This window comes from Tasmannia lanceolata, unplaced genomic scaffold (assembly GCF_043159265.1).
Source record: "Tasmannia lanceolata isolate RefF3 unplaced genomic scaffold, GAP_Taslan_0.1 ptg000019l, whole genome shotgun sequence".
Classification (NCBI taxonomy): domain Eukaryota; kingdom Viridiplantae; phylum Streptophyta; class Magnoliopsida; order Canellales; family Winteraceae; genus Tasmannia; species Tasmannia lanceolata.
The window spans coordinates 18,682-45,431 of NW_027518696.1; the positions used below are offsets into that span (position 1 = coordinate 18,682).

Genomic DNA, 26,750 nt, shown 5'->3' on the forward strand with positions numbered 1-26,750 from the left:
GGCCCACACTACACAGGCGCTGTGGTGTAGCTAACTTGGCTACACGACCGAGTAGCTTCACTTTTCTATATATATATATATATATATATATATATATATATATATTTGTTGTTTACCAAATTTCAGCTGAAATTTCTAACTTGGCTACCCTTTTGTTGTTTACCGAATTTCGGCCTTTCGGGTAGGTCCGAAATTTATGCCGAAACCAAAATTTCAAACCTTAGTCTCGACCGAAATCCAAAATTTCGGAGTCTGAACCGAAATCCGAAAATTCTGCGGTCGAAATTGAAAACCATGATTGCAACTCAAATTAAGCACTTGAATTAGCTATTTCGATGTAAGATAAGGTGACAATAGATATGCGTAAAGATTCAGTGCATCGCACGCACTGATGAAATCATTATTAAAACGGGAGTGCGGGTATCATTTGTTTATGCGATTGTACAGTGAAGGGTGGATAAGATAGCCACGCAGGCGTGTCTTTGAGTCAGTGGGCGGTTTCCGCATTACCATCTGTTTTTGTTTCTCCCAAGGAAGAGATTAGGGTACGAACATTTCTTCTTCTTCTTCTCCGCGACTAATTCCACCCCAGGTGCGCGTATTTCCCACTCCAACTCTTTTTTCTACTCATTTATCAGTCAATACTCCTCCTAATTCAAACTCTCGCTCACACTCTGTATATTTGTATGTATGTTTGGTTGGGGCGTCTAATTTATTTTTTTTGTCCTTGTCGTAAATTGCTTGGAATGGGTAAATCAATCATTTGTCCTTGGGGATCCGTCTGATGTGATCGAATTTTTCATAAGGATATTGAATAGTTACAGGCAAACGGATTCGCCTGGCCATAACTGCCAGCTGCAGCAACGATAGATCCGCTGTTGTGTGTTTTTTTTTTTTTTTTTTTTGCTCTTCCTTGTCGAATTACTGTGATCCATCTGTGGTAGTATTCCCTTGTCCTTTCGTCTTTCCTCCGATTTCTAGGAACCCAGATCAGATCTCACAACACAGCAGATCGGTTCACACCTTGGATTCTTCTTGGCGTCTTAATCACGAGCATCAAGTGGGCATTCTTCTTCCACTAGTGTTTGTACACTTAGGGCCTGTTTGTTTTAGGTTATGACAACCGATTGTGGAGTGCCCAACCGATTATTGTTTCCCCATCCTATTCAATTCATAAGAGTTGGAACGGGTTCGTATAAATGCAAATTCAAGGATTGCCATTAAAAAAAATACAAATTCAACGAAGTCGAAAATTGCTGGTCTAATTTCCAGGCTCTTGAAGTAATTAACACTATGTAATGAATTGAATAAATGATAGACTGGGTATCATGATATTTTCCTTACAAACAATTCTTTTCTTTTCTTTTCTTTTTTCTTTTTTCTTTTCGTTCAATTGCCTCTGGTTCGAGGTGGACTACTCACCTTCTTTTTATCGTTTAGAAACACTATCCTGGCTCCTAAGTAGTGATTTGGTTGACGATAAGTGCGGAAGGGTCTCTACAATATTTTATTTAGATGAAAATATGTTATGACTTGCGTTCATAATGGTACAACAGTATCACCTTCACCTCGTTTCAAGAGGTCTTTAGAATGTGTTGAATTCTATTATTGAATGTTTTGCTCAATGGTGTTTTGGAGCTATCACTGGTTGCTCAAGATGTGTGTATAATACAAGGCTACTAAGAAAATTTTGTATGCTCTGGTTGTCATGGGCTAGTGTTATTTCTATTTCTTTCGGGAACCCCAAATGAGTTTTGTTTTATAGAAGGAAATAGAATTTTTCTATGTAATACGGGTGGCACTTCTGATTATATGTATAACAAATAACAGTTTCAAACTTAGGTGGAGACCGAAGTCAGTGATTCAAATTTGAAAGTCCAACTTATGACTGTCATACCTCTGTTCTTCAAAACAGATGGAACACCTATAATTCCTGTCGAAGATAATTTAAATCACTAGGTTCTCTGTAAGTTAATTATCGTGCTAATGGGCCTCTTGTGCTTCGTTCATTGTAGAAGCTAGATACCTCATTTTGTAGTAAGCCATTTCATTCGGTAATCTAATCTCTGTGTTTATCAGATAAAATGCAAGGCGCAATTCAAGCAATTCGATCTCATGGAGGCATTCTTAAATATGCATTATTGCAACATGTGCGAATTGTGGATCCTCTCATACGACCTTCTATACTTTCACGTTTCGAGTCAGTTTCCTCTGCTCGCTTGGAAGAGCGTGGATTTGAGAGTACCACAATTTCAGACATTCTGAAAGTCAAGGGTAAAAGTGCTGATGGATCTTGGCTTTGGTGCACTACAGATGACACTGTTTATGAGGCTGTCAAGTCTGTATGTATTTTTGTTGCCCTACAGTTCTGATTGGCACTATGCTCTTTGCCTTTATATGGAAAACTGCTCACTTATGTAGCAAATGCATTGCAGATGACACAACATAATGTTGGAGCTTTGGTGGTGGTTAAACCTGGGGAGAAAAAATCAATTGCTGGAATCATTACTGAGAGAGGTATTTTTTTATTGATGTCAAATGCTTTAGGAGTTAGGACCCATTGATTAAACCTTATGAAGCATTTTTCTGTGTTGTTTGAAGGTATTGTTGATACCATGAACTGGTTTTACGTAGATGCAGAACCCAGATTAACCATCTTAAATAAGTTGTATTGATCGTGGTTGTTTTTTGAACTAAGTGAGAAGGTTTATTTTTCATGGTGACCTTATTTTTGCTAGTTACTAAGAATAAAGATTTTGTTCCATTTGAAGAGGGGATCATTTGCTTGTTTAATCAACTAATTCACATAACATTTCCCAGTTGCCTGTCTTTTGGCCCTAGTGTAGCACCTACTTGTTGTTAGAAGTATGTCACCGTTTTTTTAATAAGCCTTATATATATATATATATATATATATATATATATATATATATATATATATATATATATATATCAGCTGCGGAGGGAGCTTCCCTGCGCTTAAGTGGCTTAAAAAGCCACTGATTGGTTCGTATAGCGGGTCCACCTTTGCGGGGTCCACAAAAAGTGATCAATCGGAGGCTTTTTAAGCCACTTAAGCGCAAGGAAACTCCCTACGCAGGAATACTTTCCTCTCTCTCTCTCTCTCTCTCTCTCTCTCTCTCTCTCTCTCTCTCTCTCTCTCTCTCTCTCTCTCTCTCTTTATATATCTCTCTCTCTCTCTCTCTCTCTCTCTCTCTCTCTCTCTTTATATATATATATATATAGCAGAAGAGAAAATGAGAGAATTATTTGAATTTCTCCCAAAATTCTATGAGAATTACACATCACTTTTTTTGACTTTTTTAAACAAAGGCACCCATTCAACCCACCTATTTTCAATCCTACCCCCTCCTTTATGCTTTTTAACAAAGGCACCCATTAAAGCCACATAATTTCAATCCTACCCCCCTCTTTTATGCTTTTGTAATAAAAAAAGTGGACAAAGTCAACATAGTGATGTTTTTTCTTTGCAAAATTATGGATTGGGTACATAGTTACATAATACTACGGATTTTTGTGAACATATTACATAATACTACGGATTCAGGACGCCTTTTAAAATATTGACGAATTCCGGGCACCTTAAGAGGAACAACATATTATAGAAACCTCTATAGATTGGAGGGCTAGGATCAGCCTATGGAAATGATTTTACGGGCACAACCTATTTCTATTGTGTTGCATCACATGGACGGTTTGGATCAACCTACGATGTCGTTTGTCGGCCCCTGCATCGCACTGGGTTTTTTACTAGTATATATATATATATATATATATATATATATATATATATATAGAGAGAGAGAGAGAGAGAATAGTTCCTATACATATGTGTAGAGTTCTCTACACACTAGCTTAAAATACAGTGGGGGCCCACATTGTTTGGTGATCCAAGCCATCCATTTTAAAGGCCCTCACATAGATAGGGTGTCTACAAAAAATCAGATCCATAGGATCATCCCAACCCTACGATTTGTGGAGGTAAAATGGATGTCTTTAAACCTTTACAAATTAGTCCATTTTTTGCCTCCACAGTTCAAATGGTTAGGATGATCCTATGGATCTGATTTTTTGTGGACACCCTATCTATGTGAGGGCCTTAAAAATGAATGGTTTGGATCACCCAAATAATGTGGCCCCCACTGTATTTTAAGCTAGTGTGTAGATAACTTATCTACACATATGTGTAGGCACCGTTTTCTCATATATATATATATATATATATATATATATATAAGAAAAGTTTCTCTAGTCGGCCGACTAGAGAACCTTCTCTAGTCCGCCGACCCAAAACACAGTGGGCCCACAATGTTTGGATGATCCAAAGCATTCATTTGATAGGCCTTGACATAGATAGGGTGTGCCCAAAAAATCAGTTCCATAGGATCATCTTAACCCTTCGATTTGTAGAGCTAAAAATTGGACAAATTAGTGAAGTTTTATACCCATCCATTTTAACCTCCACGAATCGTAGGGTTGGGATGATCCTATGGAGCTGATTTTTTGGGCACACCCTATCCATGTCAGGGCCTATTAAATGAATGCTTCGGATCACACAAAAACTATGGGCCCGCACTGATTTTTTGGCGGACGGACTAGAAAACTTTTCTAGTCGGCCGACTAGAAAAATCAACCCCATATATATATATATATATATATATATATATATATAATGTCATCTCCTTGCCTATATGTAATATGAGGAATGCTAGATGCAGATGCACCATCCACAGATGCACCCTTCACACACAGCCACGTGTGAATGGGTACTTTTGGAACTGGCTGTCGTATGTTTCAATCTTTGCTGGTTCCTGAAATTTCAGGGCCATGAAAGCCTATTTCTGTTGTGTTGCATCACATGGACGGTTTGGATCAACCTACGATGTGGTTTGTCGGCCCGTGCATCGCACTGGGTTTGTTACTAGTGTGTGTGTGTGTGTGTGTATATATATATATATATATATATATATATATATATATATATGAGGAAAGTGAAGCTACACCGCCGGCTTAAAATACAATGGGCCCACATTGTTTTGGGCACAAGACTTACATTAGCACAACGCATATCCAGACTATATATACATAAAATACTATAACTAACCTCAAAAATAACCAACACAAGGAAAACATTAAAGTGCTGCCACCATTGCACGACCTCCACTCATGGATTCACTAGTGCTCTCCTCCAAATCCGTCCTTTCGACTCAACTAATCTACAACATCATAAGGTGAGTCAGCTCACAACTGAGAAAGTGACTAAACATCATTACAAGCTCATGCGAAAGAAAAATCATATGGAAAATTCATCAACATAATGAGCAAGAATCCGTATATGTCAAATTAAACATAATTCACAAGTCATGTATCACTTATCCCCTAAGTTATAAATTCCATTTTATTCGCCGTTTCATTTTGGCGATCGGAACGGAACGTTTCGGTGTTTCGTCTGTTTCGTTCGGCGTTTCGTTTGAAACTTTTCGTTCCACTACTATGAGGGAAATTTATTTTAGTAGTTATGAAAAAAAACCATCCCCAACTGGTTTGGGACAAAGGCATAGTTGAGTTGAGTTGAGTTAAAAATATGAAAAAACCAAAGGATAAGAAAGGTTTTTTAATGAATAATTTGAAAAAATAAGAAGAGTAGTTTTTGAATGAATAATTATTAGGGAAAGTAAGAATGCACAGCTGAGGAATGGGTTTTCGCCAGGGTTCATGGGATACTATCCTTGCCGGAAGATGGAAGCGGATTTCTTCGGTGATTTTCGGGTGGGTCATAAGTTGCTTGAAGGATCTCTGAGTTGGACGATAGCGGAGTGGGGTTTCGCGGCCGGAGAGGCCCTCTCGAGGTGGTGGTGTTTGGATCCTCTTCTCTGAGTTTTTCTCCCAGTTCAGCCATTATTTCTTCCCATTTAGAATCGGTTCCTGAAGTCTCTGTTGCAGAGTCTTCTACTTCGTAAACATTAGGTTCATCGAGCTCATCTTCTGTTTCTTCGCTATTTTCTTCGGATTCGTTCTCTGTCTCTGAGTTTTCACTGGTTTCGGTGCCAGATTCTGGTGGGTTTTCACAAAGGAGTGGCCTGCACATTTTTCTGGATTCGGTTTGGGTGGATATCTTCTTGAAATAAGAAGGATGGTTGATGGAGGGGCGTCAGAGTTTTTGCCCGGAAGGTTTAGAGCTGTCGGATGGGACTCTTCTGGTGTGGCAACCGGTCCTAATAGGATCCCCTTAGGAGGAGATCATGTCAATAGATGTCTTCCTAAAAATTCTTGGGCTATTGTTGAGAACAAGTGGTCCAAACGAGTTGCTAGGATATCCAGGCGTCATTCGGAGGGCTGTTTGGGAGATTGGAGGTGCTGTAGATGTGGGTTTAGAAATTTCCAAAGAAGGAAGCTTTGTTGGGAGTGTAAGAAAATATGGTCAAGTCTGGATTTTAATTTTCCACCTTACCAGAGTAGGGTTGCCCAGGAAGGAGGCCGACAGAAGGAGGTCAATCTGGTGGAGGAAATCCAGGATGAGGCCACCCTAATATTAAGAGATCAACTTTTTGAGCCTCGAACATCTGAGGGAGTGAGTTTTAATTTGGAAGTCGTTCCCTTACAATCTATTAGTAATGCTCAGTTAGGTGTTTGGGGTAGAGTTACTCCTAGGTGGCTAGGGGACTTAAAGGGTATGGAACGGTGGTTGAGAAGTAGGAAGGGTATTAACTGTGAAGTTATTGTGTACAAAATTGCAGAGCTGGAGATTCTGATTTCTTCTCGGATGGGGGTGGATAGACATAAGCTTATGAATGTCTGGAACAATGCAATAAATTCTCCTTTTATGGAGCTTTCATTATGGGATCAGAAGTTCAGCTCCGAGGGTCGTATCTATTGGTGGAGCATAGAAGGAGTGCCACCTCAGGCGTGGTGTGAGGAGAATTTCCGACGGATTGGGGAAAAAATCAGCAAAGTTGTGGAAATGGGTCAATCATGTCAAGCTGGAAAGGGTTACTCCATTGCACGAGTGCGAATTTCTGTAGTAGGAAGTATAGGAAAGGAGTTGCCTATCCAAGTTTCTCTGGATGGAGCCGTCAGATGGGTGCGAGCTTGGAAGGAGGAGAAAAAGGGAGGATGGATCTTGATGAGCTTAGCTCTGGTAGCGAGGGTGTAGACAAAGATGAGGATCTTGTGGGGGATGTCTCGGAGGATGTGAGAAATTTTGTCCGTAGGTTCTCTGGGGAGGAGGAGGACACCTTGATCGGAGAGGAGATTCCCGTTACTGAGGCGCTCCCGGTGGAAGAGATGGCTTACGATAGAGCAATGGGCTATCCTGCGCTGCATGAGGTGCAAGATAAAACAGAGACACATGGCGGAATTTTTGAAATTCAAAATGGTCTATCTCCTGTAGGTTACAGATGGCGAAGCGTCTGTGGAGGGAGTAATGTTAGCTCTGAATTGGTGGACCCCATCTGTCATGTGAACAGCTTCTTTGATATTATCGAAGCTCTCTCTCCAAGTCTTTCTCAAAAGGCTGATTTGATTTCCCATCGGGAACCGGTTCTCGATATGTTTCTGGAGAGGCTTGGGATCTGGGATTTTTGTCACCTTTCGCGGATTCTGGCCTTTGGGCTGAGGCCCATATATTTGAAGATAGGATCTGTGGGTCCATTCATAATGGGCTTGGGTTAGAAAGCAGCAATAAAGAATGGTGTGATTCAGACTCTCCTGTTTGCTATTCAAGTCTGGAGAAATCTAGATCAGAATCTATCAGATTCGATCGGGATTTCTTGGAAGTTGGAGGTGGGGGTTTCGTATCTTTTTCTTGCTCTTCGTTCTCACCGGAGGCCAGGACTCTGAGACTAGAGGTTCTTTCCGATGGTTGGAGCACGGAGGCTGGTGTTTCGAGAGCTGCTCTGGTAGAAGTTGCTTCGCATCTTAATTTCGATTCGGATCCAGAGGATGATAGCATCTTGTCGGTAGAAAAGAGAAACGTCGGGAGAAGATCCCAAGGGGGTCGTGGCTTGTCTGTGGAAGTAGTAAAGAAGGTTGGTGATCAAGCTAACCAGGTCGTTCCTAGCTTTTGCATGCGTTGCAGAGCTTGGGTCGCAGTGATCGAGGGGTGCGTCGGTTTTTGGGCTAACCAGAAAATAGGGAAGCCAGATTTGGTTATCAGAGTGGATAGTCTTGGTAATTCTGAGCTGGAGGCATTTAGTATGCTTTCCTTTATTAACGTGCCCATAGAAGCGAAGATTCGTTTGCCTCGTCCATCTGATGGTGTGGAGTTGCAGGGTTTCGGGAGAGGGTCCAAGGAAAAATATCCAAGTTATTCTAGTCAGACGAAGCTCGGTCAGGGGGAAACCTTTCCATTTCCTCAAGTTTTGGCAAAGGAAGTAAATTCTGATCTATTTGGTAAGGGGATGAGATCCATGAGGGCTCCCTTAGAGATATCTGAAGATCCTCCGGGTGATCCTGTAGGAGTCAAATTTCTTGAGGAAGTTGATGTTTTTGTCAGTCATATTCTGGGGGTTAGTAAGGATCTGGGTGTGGTTTATGCCGGACCTGAGGAAGATTTTATTTCTGAAATTCAATCAGCTGAGATGAGAGATTCAGTGAATAAGGAGTCTTTGCGCAAGGGGGCCGGAGAGTCTTCAAGAAGGAAAGATAGAGAATTACAGAAGTTAAGGATGGATTTAAACTATGCTAGAGAAGTGGAATTGGATGGGGAGTCTGTTGATCAGAAGAGAAGAAAACCTAGTGGTAGGAGGGAGAAGCGGTCAGCAAAATCTGGTGTGTGATGAAGATTCTTTCATGGAATGTCAATGGCCTGAATCATCAGGATAAGCGAATTCACGTTAAGGAGTTGGTTCAAAAGCTAAAACCGGATCTTATTTGCTTGCAGGAAACAAAAATGGAGGTTGTAAATAGAAGTGTTGTGCGAGGGTTGGGAGTGCAAGCGGACTGGGACTTCTCGTTTGTGGGATCATCTGGAGCTTCAGGTGGGATTTTAGTGACATGGAATGAAAATGTCTGGAGAAAACAGGATGTATGGAGGGGTAGGTTCTCTCTATCGGTGGTCTTAAAAAAGGAGGACAATTCGATGTGGTTGTTTTCAGGGGTTTATGGGCCGGTCCTTAGAGCTGAGAAAAGTTTGTTCTGGGAGGAATTGGAGAAGGTTAGGGAGTTTTGGTCCATTCCTTGGTGTATTGGGGGGGGATTTCAATGAGGTTAAAGAATTGGGAGAAAGACTGGGTTTTGGGAGATCTACCATAAACATAAAAGTGTTTGCTGATTTCATTGCAAAATTTGAGCTACTTGATCTTCCTCTAGCAGGAGCTTTTTTACATGGCCTAGGGGCCCTAGCAGAAGTCGGTTGGATAGATTCCTTGTCAGTTCTGAGTGGATGGTTCTGGTCCCTGAAAGTTTTTTTAGAGCTCTGGTGCATTCGGTCTCGGATCATTGCCCTCTTCTTCTTGATCCGCGTCTAGAGTCTTGGGGACCTCCTCTCTTTAGATTCAAAATGGCTTGGCTTAAATATCCAAACATGGAGGACCGATTGGGAAATTGGTGGTCTTCGTGTAGTGTGGAGGGTCCTGCAGATGTGGTGATTGGGAAAAAACTCAGATTTGTCAAGAATAAATTAAAAGCTTGGTCCAAGGAACAAAATCATCTGGATCAAGGTAGGAAGTTGTGGTTAGAAAGCCGACTAAAAGAACTGTTAGCTCTGTAGGAATGTGGGTTAAGCTCAGAGGTAGAATGGGAAGAGTTGGGAAAAGCCAAGCAGGAACATAAAGGGTTGTTGTTGCGGGAAGAGATTTCTTGGAGACAAAAATCAAGGGTGAAATGGCTGAAGGAGGGAGATAAGAATACGGCTTACTTTCATGCGATGGCTAGTGCTAGAAGAAGGTCGAATAGGATTGAGTCTATCTCAGTGAATGGAATTATGCTAAATTCTAAGGAAGAGGTTTCCTCGGCTATTGTTGAATTTTATGCTAAGTTATATGCTTCAGAAGGAAGTTTGCGTCCTATTCCTGAGGGAGTGGAGTTCAATAGCTTAAATCTGGACGCCGGCGCAAAGTTGGAACAACCTTTTGAGGAAGAGGAAATTGAGAAAGGCTTGTTCTCGATTCCCAAAGACAAAGCTCCTGGTCCGGATGGTTTCTGCTTAGCTTTTTTCCAAGCTTGTTGGCCGGCTGTTAAAAGTGATATCCTTCGTTTCTTCAAGGAGTTCTTTGACGGTATGGGTCTTTATAAGAGCACAGGGGTTACCTTTATAACTTTAATTCCCAAGGTTAAAGGGGCCTCCAGGGTGTCTGATTTTCGTCCAATCAGCCTGGTTGGATGCCTGTACAAGGTGTTGGCCAAGGTGTTAGCTGACAGGATTAAAGTTGTGCTTCCTTTTGTAATTTCAGATAGTCAGAGTGCTTTTGTTAGTAAGAGGCAAATTCTGGACTGTTCTCTAATTGCGAATGAAGTCATTGAATCATATTCAAGAAGTGGATCCGGGGGCGTGTTATGTAAGCTAGACATGGAGAAAGCCTATGATAGAGTGGACTGGGATTGTCTGGATTATCTTCTGGAGAGGATGGGTTTCGAAAATCGATGGAGAGGTTGGATGAGGCAATGCATTTCCGCGGCATGGTTTTCTGTCCTGGTTAATGGGTCGCCAAAAGATTTCTTCAAGTCTTCAAGTGGGCTAAGGCTAGGGAATCCTCTCTCTCCCTTTCTTTTTTGTAATTATTGCGGAAACCCTCAATCGATTGTAAAAGGAAGCAGTAGGGGGCTGTTGGAGGGCTTTATCATTGGTCGTAACAGAGTCGAAGTTTCGCTCTTGCAATTTGCTGATGACACCATTTTGTTCTGTGCTCCTGACAGGGTGAAGATTTTAAATTTGAAGGCTTCGCTAAGATGTTATGAGCTGATTACTGGTCAACGATCAAATTTTCAGAAATCCAGCTTGTTTGCTATCAATATTCCTTTCTCAGAAGCTATCAATTTTGCAAATGTGATGGGTTGCAGGTTGGAGACTCTACCTTCATCTTATCTTGGGCTCCCTTTGGGGGTTGGAAAGCCGAGAAAAGAGCTATGGACACCTATTGTAGAAAGAATAGAAAGAAGGTTGGAAACCTGAAAAAGAAACCTTGTTTCGAAGGGTGGAAGATTGGTGTTAGTCAAGGCGGTTTTCGCTAACATACCCGTATACTATCTGTCCTTATTTAGTTGTCCGGTGAGTGTAATTTTGAGAATTGAAAAGATTCAAAGAAGATTTTTGTAGGGTGGGTCGAATAATAAAGGAGGAATCCCTTTAGTAAAGTGGGATAAGGTTTGTGTTCCTATAAAGAATGGAGGGCTGGAATCCGGCAATTGAAAGAGTTCAATCGTGCTCTTTTGGGCAAATGGTTATGGCGTTTTGGTGTGGAACAATCTTCGTTATGGGTAAAAGTTTTTCGAAGCAAGTATGGTTTCTTACAGGGTAACTGGTGTTCGGATGACAAGTATGGTAAGAAAGGAGGGACCATTTGGCGTAATATTTTGAGGTTCAAGCAAAGTTTTGAGGCGGGAATTCGGTTTAAAGTATACATAGGAGATCGTATCAAATTTTGGTTGGACTCTTGGTGTTCCGCCGAACCTTTGGCGGTGCTTTTCCCTGTGTTGTTCTCGGTGGCCTTGGACAAAGAAGTGAAGGTATCTGATTGCTTCATGAGAATTCAAAATAAGGTGGTTTGGAACCCGTGTTTCAAAAGAAATTTCTTTGAGCGAGAATTACCGATTATTTCTTAGTTGCTTCAACTCATTGAGGGGTGCTATATAAAAAGAAGTGGGGTGGACAAACGGATCTGGATATGGGATTCATCTGGCTTCTTTTCCGTGAAATCCTTTTATTATCAATTGTTGCCTGCTTTAGGATCCCCTATTTCTGCTGTTGTTTGGAAGTTTCTGGCCCCCCATCGGAGTCTTTTTTCAGTTGGGCAGTGTGTAACGGGAGGATTCAGACAATTGATTTTCTAAGAAAAAGGGGTATGTGCCTGGTGGACCATTGCTCGCTCTGTCTGGAGGATGGGGAATCGATTGACCACCTCTTTATTCATTGCAAGGTAACAAGGGAGATTTGGGGCTTCATTCTGGACAGGTTTGGCATTTTTTGGGTTTTCCCAAGGTCTATAGCAGATTTGTTTTCGAGTTGGAATTTTGTGCCCTGGAAGAAGAAAGGTAAGGTGCTCTAGAGGTTATGTTTAATAGCCTTGTGGTGGGTCATTTGGAAGGAAAGAAACTCGAGAGTTTTCGAAGGAGCGGCAAAGTCATCGTATTGGTTATATAATAAAATCATAGCGTTAGTTATTTTTTGGGTGAAAAGCATCCCTCTGTTCACTTTCGTATCAGCATTCGATCTTTGGGAGGGGTGGCGCATTGTGTGCTCTGAAGGTTTGAGGAGAGAGAAGAGAAGTCAGAAATGGGAAGCCCCCCCTGAAGGTTTTCTTAAATTAAATTTTGATGGGTCCTGTCTGGGTAATTCGGGTCCAGCTGGGATTTGAGGTCTTTGTAGGGACTACCGAGGGGGAGTATCGTGGGCTTTCGCAGGTCCAATTGGAATGACTGATTCATCTGAAGCGGAAGTAAGGGCTGCATATTAGGGGATTAAGCGACTAAGTGATGATTCTTATGATAGGGTAATTGTGGAAGGAGATTCTTCAAATGTAATCGGTTGGTTAACGGGGAGAGTGGCTCCCCCGTGGAGATTTTTGAGTTACTTTGAGGAAATTTCTGATCTCATTGCAGAGTCATCTATGGTTTGTAAGCATGTTAGACGCGAAGCAAATGGGGAGGCGGATTCCCTCGCTAGATCTGTTGTTCTCAAAGAGGGGCTGGAGTGGTTCGATTTCCTTCCCCCGTGAGAAGTGTGTGATGTTTTTTTTCCTTTATGTTTTGTTGTTATTTATGTTTTCTCTCTATGTATCTCTGGTGGACCACCTCGGCTCCCCTTTTTAATATATTACCATTTCAAAAAAAAAAAGAAAAAAAAAAGAAAGAAAGAAAGGTTTTCCGTTGATCAAATGGGAATTTGTTTGTCGTCCAATTGAGAAGGGAGGGGGGGGGTCTGGGCATTAGAAGAGTTAGAGACTTCAATCATGCTCTTTTGGGAAAATGGTTATGGAGGTTTGGGGTGGAGGAATCTGCATTATGGGTTAAGGTGATTGGGAGCAAATATGGTTTATCAGCTGGAAATTGGGGGTCAGAGGACTTATATAAGAAGAAGTCGATGACCGTGTGGCGAGATGTTCATAAACTGAGCTATCTTTTTTATGGTGGTATTAGATATAAAGTCTATTTGGGTAACCGGATTAGATTTTGGTTTGATGCATGATGTTCGAGTGACCCTCTGATGGTGTTGTTCCCTGATTTATTTGAGGTCACTTCTCAAAAGGAGGCTCTTGTTTGTGAATATTTCGAATGGGAGGGCTCTAGTGTGACTTGGACTCCGAAGTTCAGAAGGAATTTCTTTGACAGGGAGTTGGACGCAATATCTCAGCTATTGAACTTGATTGGGGGTTGCTACATCAAAAGATCAGGTTTTGATAAGAGAGTATGGATTTGGAATTCGTCTAGTTTCTTTTGTGTCAAATCTTTTTATCATCATTTAATGCCCTGCAGTGTACCCTCTATCTCAACCAAGGTATGGGAATTTCATTGTCCCCCTAGAGTTAGCTTTTTTGGTTTGGCAGTTGTTCATGGAAGGATTCAAACGATTGACTTCCTTTGGAAACGGGGCATGTTGCTTGTAGATCAATGCCCCTTATGCTTGGAAGATGGTGAGTCGATTAACCATCTTTTTATCCTTGCAAGGTTGCTAGAGAGGTGTAGAGTCGCATTCTTATGCGGTTTGGAATTTGTTGGATTTTTCCTAAGTCTGATTTAATGTCTTATTGGGAGAGTGTGCCGTGGAAAAAGAAAGGGAGGGTGTTATGGAGAATTTGTCTTCTTGCCTCTTGGTGGGTAATTTGGAATGAGAGAAATGCTAGAGTCTTTGATGGGGTGGCCAAATCCTCATATTGGCTATATATTAAAGTAATTGCTCTCTATTGCTTGGGCGAAAGGCCTTTCATTGTTTAAATTTGTATCGACCTTTGATTTGTGGAAGGGGTGGCAAATAGTATGCAATGAGAGTGAATTTAGACCTTAAACCTTTGAACATTGGGAGCCGCCCCCTGTGGACCTCCTAAAGATCAATTTTGACGATTCTAACTTAGGCAATCCACGGCCGGCTGGTATTGGAGGCCTTTGTAGGGATGCTTCTGGATCGGTCTTATGGTCATTTCTGGCCCTATTGGAGTTCGAGACTCCACTAAGGCGGAGGTTAAAGCGGCGTATCAAGGAATTAAAAAATTGGATAGGAATCTTTTTAGCAAGACAATAGTGGAGGGTGATTCCAAAAATGTGTTGAGGTGGCTGTCGGGTTCAGTGGCTCCCCCTTGGAGGTTTTTGTCTTTTTTGAGGAAATTGCATGCTTAACTCTCGGCTCTTCTATTGTCTTTAAGCATGTAAGGAGATCTGCTAATTCGGATGCAGACTCTCTATCGAGTGATGGTGTGACTAGGGTGGGTTTGGAATGGTTTGATTTCCTCCCTCCCTAAGTTCGTGTTTTTTTCTTTGTATTTTTTCTCTGTATGTTCCTTTGAGGACTTTCTCGGTTCCCATTATTAATTCATTATTTTACCATCTAAAAAAATATGAAAAAACCAAAAAATCAGGAATTAGTAGAAAAATATAAGAAACAGTTAAATGAACAAAATGTGTAAAAGATCAAACATTTACTTAAAGGAAAATCACTATCAGCTGAAATGCCTGTGTTGTCCAGTGTGTTGACCAGTGCCCTGACAAGATAAAAAAAAATTAGAGACCAAATTATGTGAATTTTTTTACCGGACATTTGGGATTTAATAATGTTTGGACATCATAGAATTTATGAATTTTTAAAATTAAAAAAAATACCCCGTCGTTTGGAAGTTAAGATTTTCACTCAATCCATTTTTTCGAATTTTGTGCTAGAATTGGAAAGTTGACTTCTTATTCTTTTAGATTTGGTTCCGTTCCGGATTCCGATCTAGAACCGGAATTCCGGCCCATTCCGGCTGGAATGGAACATAATTAATAACTTAGCTTATAATCAGTTGGCAGCGAGCCCCTAAATCACAATATAACACGATTTTCACTAAGAATTCACATGAAGTAAGATCAAAGTTACACACAGATGGGTCCAAAAGCAATAGCGGAGGACCTGTGCAAGCCACGATCCCAGTGCCTTCATGGGAGGGACAAAATAGGCCTTGTTCTATCCTCTAAGCACTCATAGGCCTAACAGTTAAAATCACAATGCATGCACTCACAAACAAAGCATACCACACACAACACATGAATAAGTCCAAGTACTCGATCTCAAAATATTCAGGTTACATTCAACAAGTGTGTTCAATGTGTTACAATCTCCATGGAAGAAGAGAAGGAGAAGAGAAGAAAGAGAAGTGAGAAAAAGTGAGAGTTGAATATCTCTCCCTCTCATGACATATATTATATATGTGTAACTAGGGTTCATGAACAATGACTAAAATACCCCAAACTGGGTACGTATCTACACCGCTACATCTAACCATAGTTTTAAAACTCCCCCACTTCCATGTCGACTCCCTTTTACCTTGGCCGCGTTCCGTGTTTTGCCCTACAAAGTCAATAAAATTCATTTAACTCTCCTGAATTATGACCGCATCAATCGAGTACTCAGCCGCGTCAATCGAATACTCAACCGCGTAGTGCTGATTCGACTAGGATTTCCTTCGGCCGCGTTCCACGTCGTATCCACGTTTTTAAACAATGTGTCTAACACTCCCCCTCAAGCTGGCGTGTATATATCATACATCCCCAGCTTGGCACACATATCATTTAACCTCGCTCTACCTAGAGTTTTAGTAAACATGTCAGCTATCTGATCTCCTGATCCAGTGAAAACAGTACAAATCTCCCTTTTCTTAATCCCCTGATGAATGAAATGACACCACTTCAATGTGCTTCGTCCTCTCATGAAAGACCGGATTTAAAACAATATGAACTTCCGCCTTATTATCACAATACAGTGAGGATGGTGATGTAGAAGGCAAGCCAATCTATGACATAATTGATCTCAACCAAATCAATTCTCCACATGTATGAGTCATGACTCTGTACTCTGCTTATGTACTTGACTTGGCTACCATGTTTCCTCCAATAAAGGTGCAGTACCTTGTAGTAGAGACCTACCAGTCTGCATCAATATATCCCTCTATTCTCATGTGATTATCTTTCTAAAGAACAGTCCTTTACAAGGAGCTTTCTTCAGATATCTCACGATTTGGGTGACTGTTGTCCAATGGGATGTACGTGGTGAGCTCATGAAGTGGCTAACTACACTGACCCAACTAGTTGTCAATATCTCCCTGGATCCTCTAGTAATTCCCTTTGATTAGGAAAGAGTGACATTGGCGTCCATAGGTACCTCAGCTGACTTCACTCCCAAAAGTCCAGTTTCTTCCAGTATATCCGATGCATACTTCCTTTGTGATAGAGATAATCTATCACGTGAATAAGCTACCTCCACAACAAGAAAATACATAAGACGACCAAGATCTTTGGTGCAAAATTTCTCTTGAAGAAAATCTTTTAATCTCTGTTTGCCTTTGTTGTTGCTCCCAGTTATAATAATATCATCAACATAAGTGATTAGAAAGATGTAACATTCCTTAGACTGAGAACAAAAAATAAAATGGTTAACAACATATTGTTTCATGCCAAATCACATTACTGCCTCACTGACCTCCCAAACCAAGCCCGAGGAGATTGCTTAATGCCATACAAGGCCTTACTCAAATGACAAATTGTGTGCTTCATCTACTGATCACCATGCAAGAAGGCATTTTTAGTGTACAACTGAAAAAGAGGCCAGCACATAGAGATCAAGATAGAGCTGAAGGAATTTTGGCCACAGGGGAGAACGTCTCTATGTAATCCACGCCAAATGTCTGTGTATACTATTTGGCATCCAGCCATGCCTTTAGTCTTTCAGTTGTCCCATCAAGTAGGTATTTCACTGAAAAAGACTCAACGACAACCTACGACCTGCTCGCCAAATGGCAGGTAAATCAACTGCCAAGTATTATTAGAGCGAAGGGCACCCATCCCAATATACATTGCGACCCACCAACCTGGATGAGCTAATGCCTCTGCAGAATGAGGAAGAGAAATAGAGGACATGCAGAAAGAAAAGAATTGTAACCAGGTGAAAGACGAGCATACGGAACAACATTAGGAGATAGAATGAACACCAGACTGAGAACGTGTGCGAGATGAGACGGGTGCATCATTAGCCATATGAGAAGAAACAGGAGGTTGGTCGCATGAAGGGACGTCTGCACACTTAGGTAGAACAACCTGTCAAGTACCATGTGACTAAACCTTCACTAAAGACGGTGAAGGAGACAAAGGCAAGGATGGTAACGAAAGTGGAAGGGGAGGATCGGCATTAGGCAACGGAACCGAGTTGGCGAAGTACGGAGTATCCTAAAAAATGTGACATCGTTAGACACATAAACTTTCCTTAGCTGAGGACTGTAACAACGATTTCCCTTTCGAGTCCTCGAGTAGCCAAGAAAGATGCACTTCTCTGCACGTGGATCAAGCTTATCCAAGCCTGGAGGGAGATTATGTACAAAACAAACATAACCAAATACTCTAGGGACCAGAGGAAAAGGGTCGCCAGATGGATGCAAAACAGAAGATGCTAGATGATTTGCTACAAAATAAGAAGTAACAACATCAGCCCAATAAGGATTTATGACTCGCATATGAAACATAATAGGGCATGTCATATCCAGAAGATACCGAAGTTTCCTCTCGGCAACCCCATTCTGCCGAGAGGTGTAGGCACAAGAGGATTGGTGAACAATACCACGACTGGCTAAGAACTGTTGAAATCCATTAGATGCAGAGAAATATTCATGGGCATTATCACTACACAAACATTTAATAGAACAACTGTATTGATTAGAAACCTCAAAATAAAAAGCCTCAGAACGATTTGTTTTATTAAGAATAGCCATGTCATTCTTGGAAATCATCAACAAATACAACAAAATATTTAAAACTAAATAACGAAGTAGTCCGACATGGACCCCAAACATCTGAATGTACTAACTCAATGTGCTTACTCAAAAGGACTCGATTCATGACTGCCACTTCTAGAAGGAAAAGAGACACGATGATGTTTACCAAACTGGCAGGAGTCACACTCAAACTGACTAACTGGACTGGACATAAGTGAGGAATGTAACTTATCCGTTAGAGGGTGACCCAGACGACGATGCCACTAAAACGAATCAATCGAACTCTGCAAAGCAGTACCAGCAACTTCCCGATCAAGATAATAGTGGACGTCCACTTCATGACCTGAACCAACCCTCCTACCAGTCGGCAGATCCCAAAATGAACATTAAGAAGGAAAGAAAGTTAGAGAACAATGAATATTTTTAGTGAACTCACTAACGACAAGCAAATTAAAGGGAAAACTAGGAACCCAAAGAACAGATGAAAGAGACAGCCTTGAATTACCTGATGCAACCCTAACTCCAGAAATCAGAGAAGTAGTCCCATCAGCTAATGTGACTGAAGTGCCATATGAGGAATATGGTTGAAAAGAAGCAGACTAGGTTTATCAGTCATATGGTTGGAGGCTCCAGAACCAATGAGCCAATAACCTGAACGACTGAGAAAACAGGATGGGGTGCTACCTTCCTTGGCAAGAGTGGCCATAGGATGTTTGCCCTTCTCCTTGGCCCGTAAGAATTCATCGTATTTAGCACGAGAAACCATCAAAGTGTCAGTCTGCTCAGTAGGAACAGAACAAAAGCTCACCAAAGCAGCAACAGAAACATGATGAGCGTAGCCGGGGGGGGGGGGGGTAACTTGGGATGTAAGTCATAACAAAAGTCAACAGAATGGCCCTCCATACCATAGTGAGTGTACTCTGGATCCATGACCTCCAACACCACGGCTTTCCTCTGAGTCCCGACCAGCACCGTGACCACGACCCCCACAACCTCGGCCTCCATGGCCATGGCCAGACTGAACAATAAGGACAGATCGCTCGGCGGAAGATGCTAGCGGCATCTCAACCCTCATAGACCGCTACACCCTAGAGAAAACCTCGTTAAGTGATGGTAAAATGCTGACAAATCAGAAGAAACTTGGACCCTAAGGAATTCAAGTACTGGACTACCCGCAAGTCCTCCTGGCACTTGGCCAGCACTGTAGGGTCCATGATAAATGGCATATACATGTTCAACTGCTCACATAGCGTCACGAACTGGGGATAATGCTCGGAAATCGACATATCACCATGTTGTAAATGAAGAAGTTCTGAGTACACATCATATATCCGAGTAAGACTGTTGACGCCCGAGTAAAGAGTCTCAACGCGTTTCCAAACAACCTTGGAAGTATGGAGATACATATGGGCCCAGCAATCTTGGGCTCCATACTATTCCATAGAAATGTCTGAATGATTGCATCCTCCTAGCTCCATTTGTTGTACGACTTATCATCCATAGGAGGATCCTGGGTAATGTAATCAGATTTCCCCTTGGTCCGGAGAAAGGTCTCTACCGCCCTACGCCACAGGGGTAATTAGATCCATCAAGCTTGATGGATGTCTTTTGTATCATAGGAACTTCCATCGAAGAGGAACTATAAGAAGTAATGGAAGTAGTAGCCATGTGAATACCAATAACGAGCAACCAAATCTCAACCAACAACAACGAAGAAAGAACATTCAACAACGACAACCAACCAACTGCCAACGACAACGAAGAAAATCACGATGGCAAGAAGAACACAGCCCAACATACCATCACCATAACGCGGCCCAGGAACATATAAAGAAGCCAAAGATGTAAGCCCAAGGGTTCAACCCTACCTATGTTTTGATGATCTACAAACTCAAATTGATTATATGTTGCTAATGTTCTTGCTAGTGTTGTGGTTTAGACAGGTTACATTCATATCAACACTTGAAGCAAGAAGAACAAGGGCTAGTCTTAGAGAAAGTCGAGTCTTGGTGGTCATCCTTCAAGCCGTATTGTCTATCAAAGATTCAAGGGAACCACAAGTGCGAGATCAAGTTTGAAGACTATCTCAAGACAAGAAGAAAGCCATGCAAGCAATCAAGAAGATTGAAGCAAGAGAAGACTAAAGGTTTATTTATTTTAGAATGCATTGGAGTCCTCTTGGCATTTAGTGTTTGCATGATTTAGTGTTTTCAAAACTCATTAAAACTTATCTTGGCAACTCATAAAAAGTATTTGAAAACACATGTTTAAAGCCCAAAGACCATGGCCCAAAGTCCCTTGCACTCAATGTTTAAAACCAAGTTTTTAACACAGGGCCGGTCGATCGGGCTAGGCCGAGTGACCACGGGTTGATACCTGGAATTCCAGGATCAACCGAATTTAAGCGGGCCAGTCGACCGGGCCAATCCGGTCGACCGCGGATGGAGTTTCTGAAAAGTCAGAAACCATCCAGGAAGGTCTTGGCGGGCAACCGAGATGACCCAGTCGACCGCGAAATGTTTTTCGAGCCAAACAATTTTCAAATCAAAAAGCCCTTGGCGGGCGACCGCCGTATATCGGTCGATCGCGTCATATTTTGAGCCAAAATGTTTATCGGACAGGTAGCCCTCGGCGGGCGACCGCGGCCCCTCGGTCGACCGCGGATGTTCGAATTTCAAAAACAAATAGGAGCACCCGATAAGGGCGGTCGACCACCGTAGCCAAGTCGACCGCCCCGGTCTGGCAAAAGAGCCGTTGGGGCCTGCGCAGGGTAGGTTTACCTAACCCAGAAATTACAGTATTGCCCCCAAACGGTCATAAATCCTTTAGGGCTATTTAAACACTATAAAAGACCTTCATTCCAACCTTTTGAAACATCATTTTATCAAATCTTTGAGCTTTATCTTTGAAAATCAAAAGGAATCATCTTCTACCTCTTGTGCATTTAAACTTGCATCCATTACTTGTCAAGAGGGTCTCCAAGAGCATCTAGTTTCTATCATTTGGAGATTTAGTGAGCTTGAGAGTTGTATTTGCCTTTAAGCGGCTTGAGAGCTTTTATTTCTTTCTTCCTTCCATTTTTTGTAAAGAGGGTTTATACGCTTCAACCCTATAGAAAAATAAGCTTGTTTGAAGAAAGGGTTTCACGCTTCGGCCCCTGAGAAAGGAGAAGCTTGTGAGAGGGGTTTTACGCTTCGGCCCTTGAGAAAGGAGAAGCTTGGTTGTAAAGGGTTCTAGGCTTCGGCCCTTGAGAGGAGAAGCTTGATCGTTGTAATTGGCTCATTGATCCGGTCATTTGAAGGAGGATCGAGATAGTGGAACTCGCGTGTGGATGTGAAGAGTGGAGTAGGTCTTATGATAGATCGAACCACTATAAATCTCGTTTACATTGTCTCTCATCTCTCCTTTGTGCAAGATTGTGGTAATATCTTTTACTTGTTTATTCATTAATCAACAAGGGCTAATTGCACTTTAAATTTCTAAGGGCTTAAACAAATTGAAAATTGTAGAGATTTTTAATTAGACCCAATTCACCCCCCTCTTGATTTGCCTATTGGGATTTCAAAAGATATAGGCAACCGCCACCGACAACGAGAAATTCAACCACAACATCTGTCCAAAGCCGACAACCACAAGATCGAAATAGGAAAGGAGATTTTAAATCAAAATAAGATCGAAATCAAGTGGGAAAACCCAAAGAGGATTTTTCATGTTTTAGGAAGAAAGGATTTTCAGGTTTGGTTAGAGAAGGTGGGGTGGGAATGATTTTCGGGTTAGGGGAGGGAAGCGGCAATGGGTTTTGGGTTCGGGGGTGGTAATGGGTTACGGGGTGTTGGTAATGGAGAAATGGGGTGGGGCAGGACTGTTATGTGGAGGGGTGAGGGGCGGCAATGAGAAAGGATAGAAAAGGGTGGGGCAACACTGTTATGTGGAGAGGGTGGGAGCGGCAATGAGAAAGGAGAAATGGGGTAGGGCGGCAAGGTTTGGGAGGGAGGAGGGGTGGCGGCGATGGTGGTGGTCCAAGAATTGGGTTGTGTTTAGGGTTAGGGTTAGGGAAAGAAAAGGGAAAGAGAAGGGAGAGGTTGGAATGATGTTGTTCCGCTACTTCAGAATCAGAACCCTAGGATCTGATACCATGTTCAATGTGTTACAATCTCCATGGAAGAAGAGAAGGAAGGGGAAGAGAAGTGCGAGAAAAAGTGAGAGAGTTGAATATCTCTCCCTCTCATAACATATATTATATGTGTAACTAGGGTTCATGTACAATGATTAAAATACCCCAAACTGGGTATGTAATTACACCGCTACGTCTAACAGAGTGTTTTATATATTATATGACAGTCACATGAGTGCACACTAATTTATTTCAATTCCTCTTTAAAATGTGCACGATTTCACTCTTGCTTGGATATACACACAACTCTATATGGCTCGGCTCGCTCCGCCGTTCCTCCTACACTCGTGGGTCTCAAAGCAGATTAATGAAAGCTGAGGGAAGAGCTGGTTTCGAACGTCATACCAGGGACAGGTTGAAGCGAGCTGACAGGGACACAGTTACCAACCTGATCCCTATACTGTAAAAGACAAAGGCGCAAAGGGCTACACATACAAGCTTAAACCATCCTTAACATCATTTAAAAAATTAAAAAAAAACCATCCTTAACATACATAATATGCATATACTCTACCCGAGATAGATTCTAGACTTCTCACTTAAGCTATGAAGAAGTGTGTATCAATCTATGATACCCAGATTACGAATACGATGCACTTACCTCTGCAGTTGGGTCCCTGAAGCTATTTTCTGGCCATATTTTTTCATGCTAGGGCCCTAAATCAGCAAAAAGGTCTACCGAGTAAAAGATGCATGCATAAGGAATAATGGTGTCAATTTTCATAAACTATTTTTAGAGCAGGTACACATTTTTTACTACATGTAAGAACCCATATACATCCCTAAGGACCAACAAGTGCAGATGTGCTTGTTCATTAATTCTAGTTTTATTTTATCAGACTACCTCAGGAAGATCATCGTGCAGGGAAGATCATCTAAGTCAACAAAAGTTGGGGACATCATGACTGAAGAGGTATCAGAGTCACTCTACCTAAGATCCACTGCAGATTGCAAGTTATTTCCTAGTTTATTATATGTTTGTAATGAATTTATCAATTTTTGGTTCACAGAATAAGCTGATCACTGTAACTCCTGATACCAAAGTTCTCCGGGCAATGCAACTAATGACAGGTACCTTTAGGCTCCTGTAAAATTTGTTTTAGACCCATCATCTCTGACCCACTGTAAAATTTGTTTTACTAAAGAAATGGAACCTTGTGTGAATAATCCCATGAAATTATCCAGTGAGTAATGCATTGCTTGAAATGAATTCATAAATGTCGGCAGATAACCGTATCAGACACATTCCGGTGATAATCGGAGATAAGGAGATGATTGGTATGGTTTCTATTGGAGATGTTGTTCGAGCAGTGGTGAGTGAACACCGGGAGGAGCTGGACCGCCTGAATGCATATATACAGGGTGGTTACTAGTTGATGATGATGATGGTGGTGAAAAGCTCAAGTGGGTTTTAAATGTGTGGTGTGGGACCATGAACGCTTTGTACATATATGTGTGCTGTGCTTGTTATGGTACCTTTTTTCTCATATCAGATCTATCTGCGGAATGGACAGTCTTTGACTGTGGTGAATAAGATATAAGTTCAGGCCCAATCATACATGTTTACGATTAAGTATTAGCTTTGGCACATGCGAAATGAATAGGGAAATGATTTCTGCACCCCAGTGTTTTGATAAACATGCGCTCGACGTGTTTGTCGTGTAGTATTTAGAGGGATGTCAGAGGATATTACGGTTCTCATAAAGCTCCTAAAACCCTTTAAATAGTACACAACAAACAAGTGAGTGCATGTTTATCAAAACATTGGAGCGCTGAAGTCATTTCCCAATGAATATTGTCATGTTTGTACGATAAACAGGACCTGCCTGATTTGATATGGGACTCTCCCACCCGGTTTTTGGCCATAGGTTCCATTATATGCTCCAATAATTAACGGACCGGAGAATCTCACTGCCCAGGCTTGCATGGGAACAACTACAAAAGCTTTGGACCCAGATAAGTTGCTTTAATCATTTTTAAAATAATTAGCCTCTCTTGGACCAGGCTCAAGATTAGATTTTGATTTTCTAGTCTTTATCGTTTAAAAACTTTTCAAGACGAGTTGTTTTACTCCTTTCTCTTCTTAAAAACCGACCTCTCTCGACTAAGATGAGTGGACCAAGTTTTACCTTAGGGAAATTCTTGTTCTTAAACATCGATTGCAAACATCTGTAGGGTTTATTTGCTGGCTGTGAAGTTTGCATATATTTTGCTTGCAATTCAGTCTCTCTATCTTAGATTACTTGGGTTAAGAGGTTTCCACAATTACGTGAGACACAAGTTCAATCCCAGGTAAAGAGTGGAAGTGGGTAAGTAATGAAATCTCGCGTGGGACATTTATTTCTTGTGAGGGAGATAGTGAGTCGACAGTGTACACAGCTAAGCCAGCAAAGCATAGGTGACTGTTTCACTTTTAGGGCAAGTTTGACTACCATGATTTATTTCCTGGAATATTAGCTTACCCAATGGCGAGGAGGGAGTCTGAGAGGGATAGATATGACAAGGATTGATCAAGGAGAGGATGAGAAAAAAGGGCGGCCCAGTGCACAAGGCTCCCGCCATTGCAGGGTCTGGCGAGGGCTAGATGTATTCAGCCTTACTCCCGCTTTGCAAAGAGGTTGTTTCCGTGACTCGAATCCGTGACCACCAGATCACAATGGAGTAACCTTACCGTTGCGCCAAAGAAAAAAAAAACTAAAAAATCAGGAAACAAAAGACTGCCCAAAATATGATCGATTTTTTCTCACCCTCCACTCATTTGTACCTTCTCAAATCTACTTCTCCCACTTGAACGACTCCACTCTCACCATTTAGAGAAACTAATTTATCATGAAAAACTTTTCATGGTTGCAGGCAATGCCACAGTTTATCTCACTCTTAACCGTACTTATCATTTTATTAAAACATGTTTTGGTGGTGGTTGACAGACTTCGGGGAGTGCGGAACAACCTTAGTCATGCAAGGGAGGGCGTGTATATCTATTTTGCATAATCCAGTTAATCATATATGAGGAAATGGTTTGTGAGCAGCTGCTCATATAAGCTTATCTGAGCATGGCTCACAAACGATAGGGGGGGCACATTTTTGTGGGGATCCAAAGCATTCATTTGGAAAGCTCTTCCATGGATAGGGTGTGTACCAAAAATCAGATCAATAGGATCATCCTAACTCAATCAAAGGTAGAAGGGAAAATGGACTCGACCCATCGGCTATATTTATTTTCAATTCATATAGTCTCATTTATACAAAAAAAATAAAATAAAATTACCCCCTCCTTTTCTTCCTAGCATTAAGGAATGGGATGATTTATGCCAAAGAGTGATAATGAGAGATTTTTTAGGATTTTATTAGGGGATGAGAGAGAGTCTGTAAGGAGAGGGAAGCTGTAGCCTTAGGAGATCACCGAAACGTAATTACAGTCATGTGAAATCTGCTTGATCCTATTTCAATATTTCATACTTGCAATATGCGGCATGATGTGGCTGTGTGTGTATAAGAGTAAAAGAACCTGCAACCAACTTACAAGTCCCGAGAAATTGGAGAAAGAAGCGCAATGCTTATATGGATAAAATCATGTAAGCATTTCCGATCCATAGAGGGTTAGGATCAACCTTCTAATATTCAGATCTGAGGGTTAGAGGTTTAGGATAAACCTACGGAAATGATTTTGGGGGCACAACCTATATTTAGGCTGTGGCCTCGGCGGTTTGGATCATCCTACCATACCTACTTTTAATAAAGTGCGGACTGCCGTCATCAAAATACGGTAGTGCCGATAACATTTCCCTTATTAAAACATGGCTATATATTGGAGCGGGTAATCGAGGTGGAAGTTTGTAAGGCCATACATTCGGGCGACCTGTCCCGCTATCTATCTTCGTTTCCACTTCCGTTCCTAGGGTTTCTCAGAGAGAGAGAGAGAGAGAGAGAGTCTGTGTCTCTGTGTTTGTTACACTACACTACCCTCTCCAGCTTCTTTTTTGTTTTCCTGCTTATCTCTAAAAGAACATCATCACCAGCTGCTGATGGCTTCCATCGTTGGCATCTCATCCTTCTATCAGACGCCATCTCTAGAATTTTCCAGGAAGGCCGCCTCCTCTTCTCTATCTACCTCTGACAAGTTCCACATAAAGGTTTCCAGCAAGGCTCTCGAATCTCTGAGATACTCGAGTGAGTCCAGAGGAGCCAGCCCCCTCTTTGTTCCTTGTGCCATCGCGACGCCCAATTCCTCAGTCCTGAGCGAAGAGGCGTTCAAAGGCCTCGCTGATTTCCATCTCAAGGATGACGGTGGTTTCGCCTTGGCCAAGGACGACCTCGCCATTGCTGATTTGGGTTTACCAGTGCCTCTCGTTGAATCGCTCCACAAGCGGGGGATTACACACCTTTTCCCCATCCAGGTATTCTTTTACACCAAACTTCCACCTCCTTTCTAATCATTTCTATATGTATAT

The 26,750-nt window shown here is 41.7% G+C and overlaps 2 protein-coding genes across 3 annotated transcripts in view; both read left to right on the forward strand.

Annotated features, from left to right (window-relative positions):
- Window positions 1-392: 392 nt before the first annotated feature.
- On the forward strand, window positions 393-23,852 carry CBSX3 (Cystathionine beta-synthase (CBS) family protein). Of its 2 annotated transcripts, none has more exons than XM_077363088.1 (6): window positions 393-545; window positions 2,080-2,342; window positions 2,436-2,517; window positions 23,139-23,212; window positions 23,310-23,370; window positions 23,527-23,852. In XM_077363088.1, exons 2-6 carry the CDS (start codon window positions 2,085-2,087, stop codon window positions 23,670-23,672), a joined length of 621 nt encoding a protein of 206 aa, XP_077219203.1. In that variant the 5' UTR covers window positions 393-545; window positions 2,080-2,084; the 3' UTR covers window positions 23,673-23,852. The 2 variants fall into 2 exon arrangements, with proteins under 2 accessions (XP_077219203.1, XP_077219202.1); XM_077363087.1 differs by having other exon boundaries at window positions 432-592.
- A 2,264-nt stretch (window positions 23,853-26,116) lies between these two features.
- The window catches only part of EMB1138 (DEAD box RNA helicase (RH3)), a 42,355-nt gene continuing 41,721 nt past the window's right edge, over window positions 26,117-26,750 (forward strand). Inside the window, exon 1 of the mRNA XM_077361990.1 lies at window positions 26,117-26,696. Coding sequence (XP_077218105.1) covers window positions 26,325-26,696 — 372 coding nt within the window. The 5' untranslated portion in view covers window positions 26,117-26,324. The remainder of the gene's footprint in view (window positions 26,697-26,750) is intronic.

Bases quoted from the DNA above. Each gene is read 5' to 3' on its own strand.
- CBSX3 (XM_077363088.1), top strand. From the start codon at position 2,085: ATGCAAGGCGCAATTCAAGCAATTCGATCTCATGGAGGCATTCTTAAA. The intron at 2,518-23,138 runs GTATTTTTTTAT...TTATTTTATCAG, and splicing joins TGGAATCATTACTGAGAGAG to ACTACCTCAGGAAGATCATC. The intron at 23,213-23,309 runs GTATCAGAGTCA...TTTGGTTCACAG, and splicing joins GGGACATCATGACTGAAGAG to AATAAGCTGATCACTGTAAC.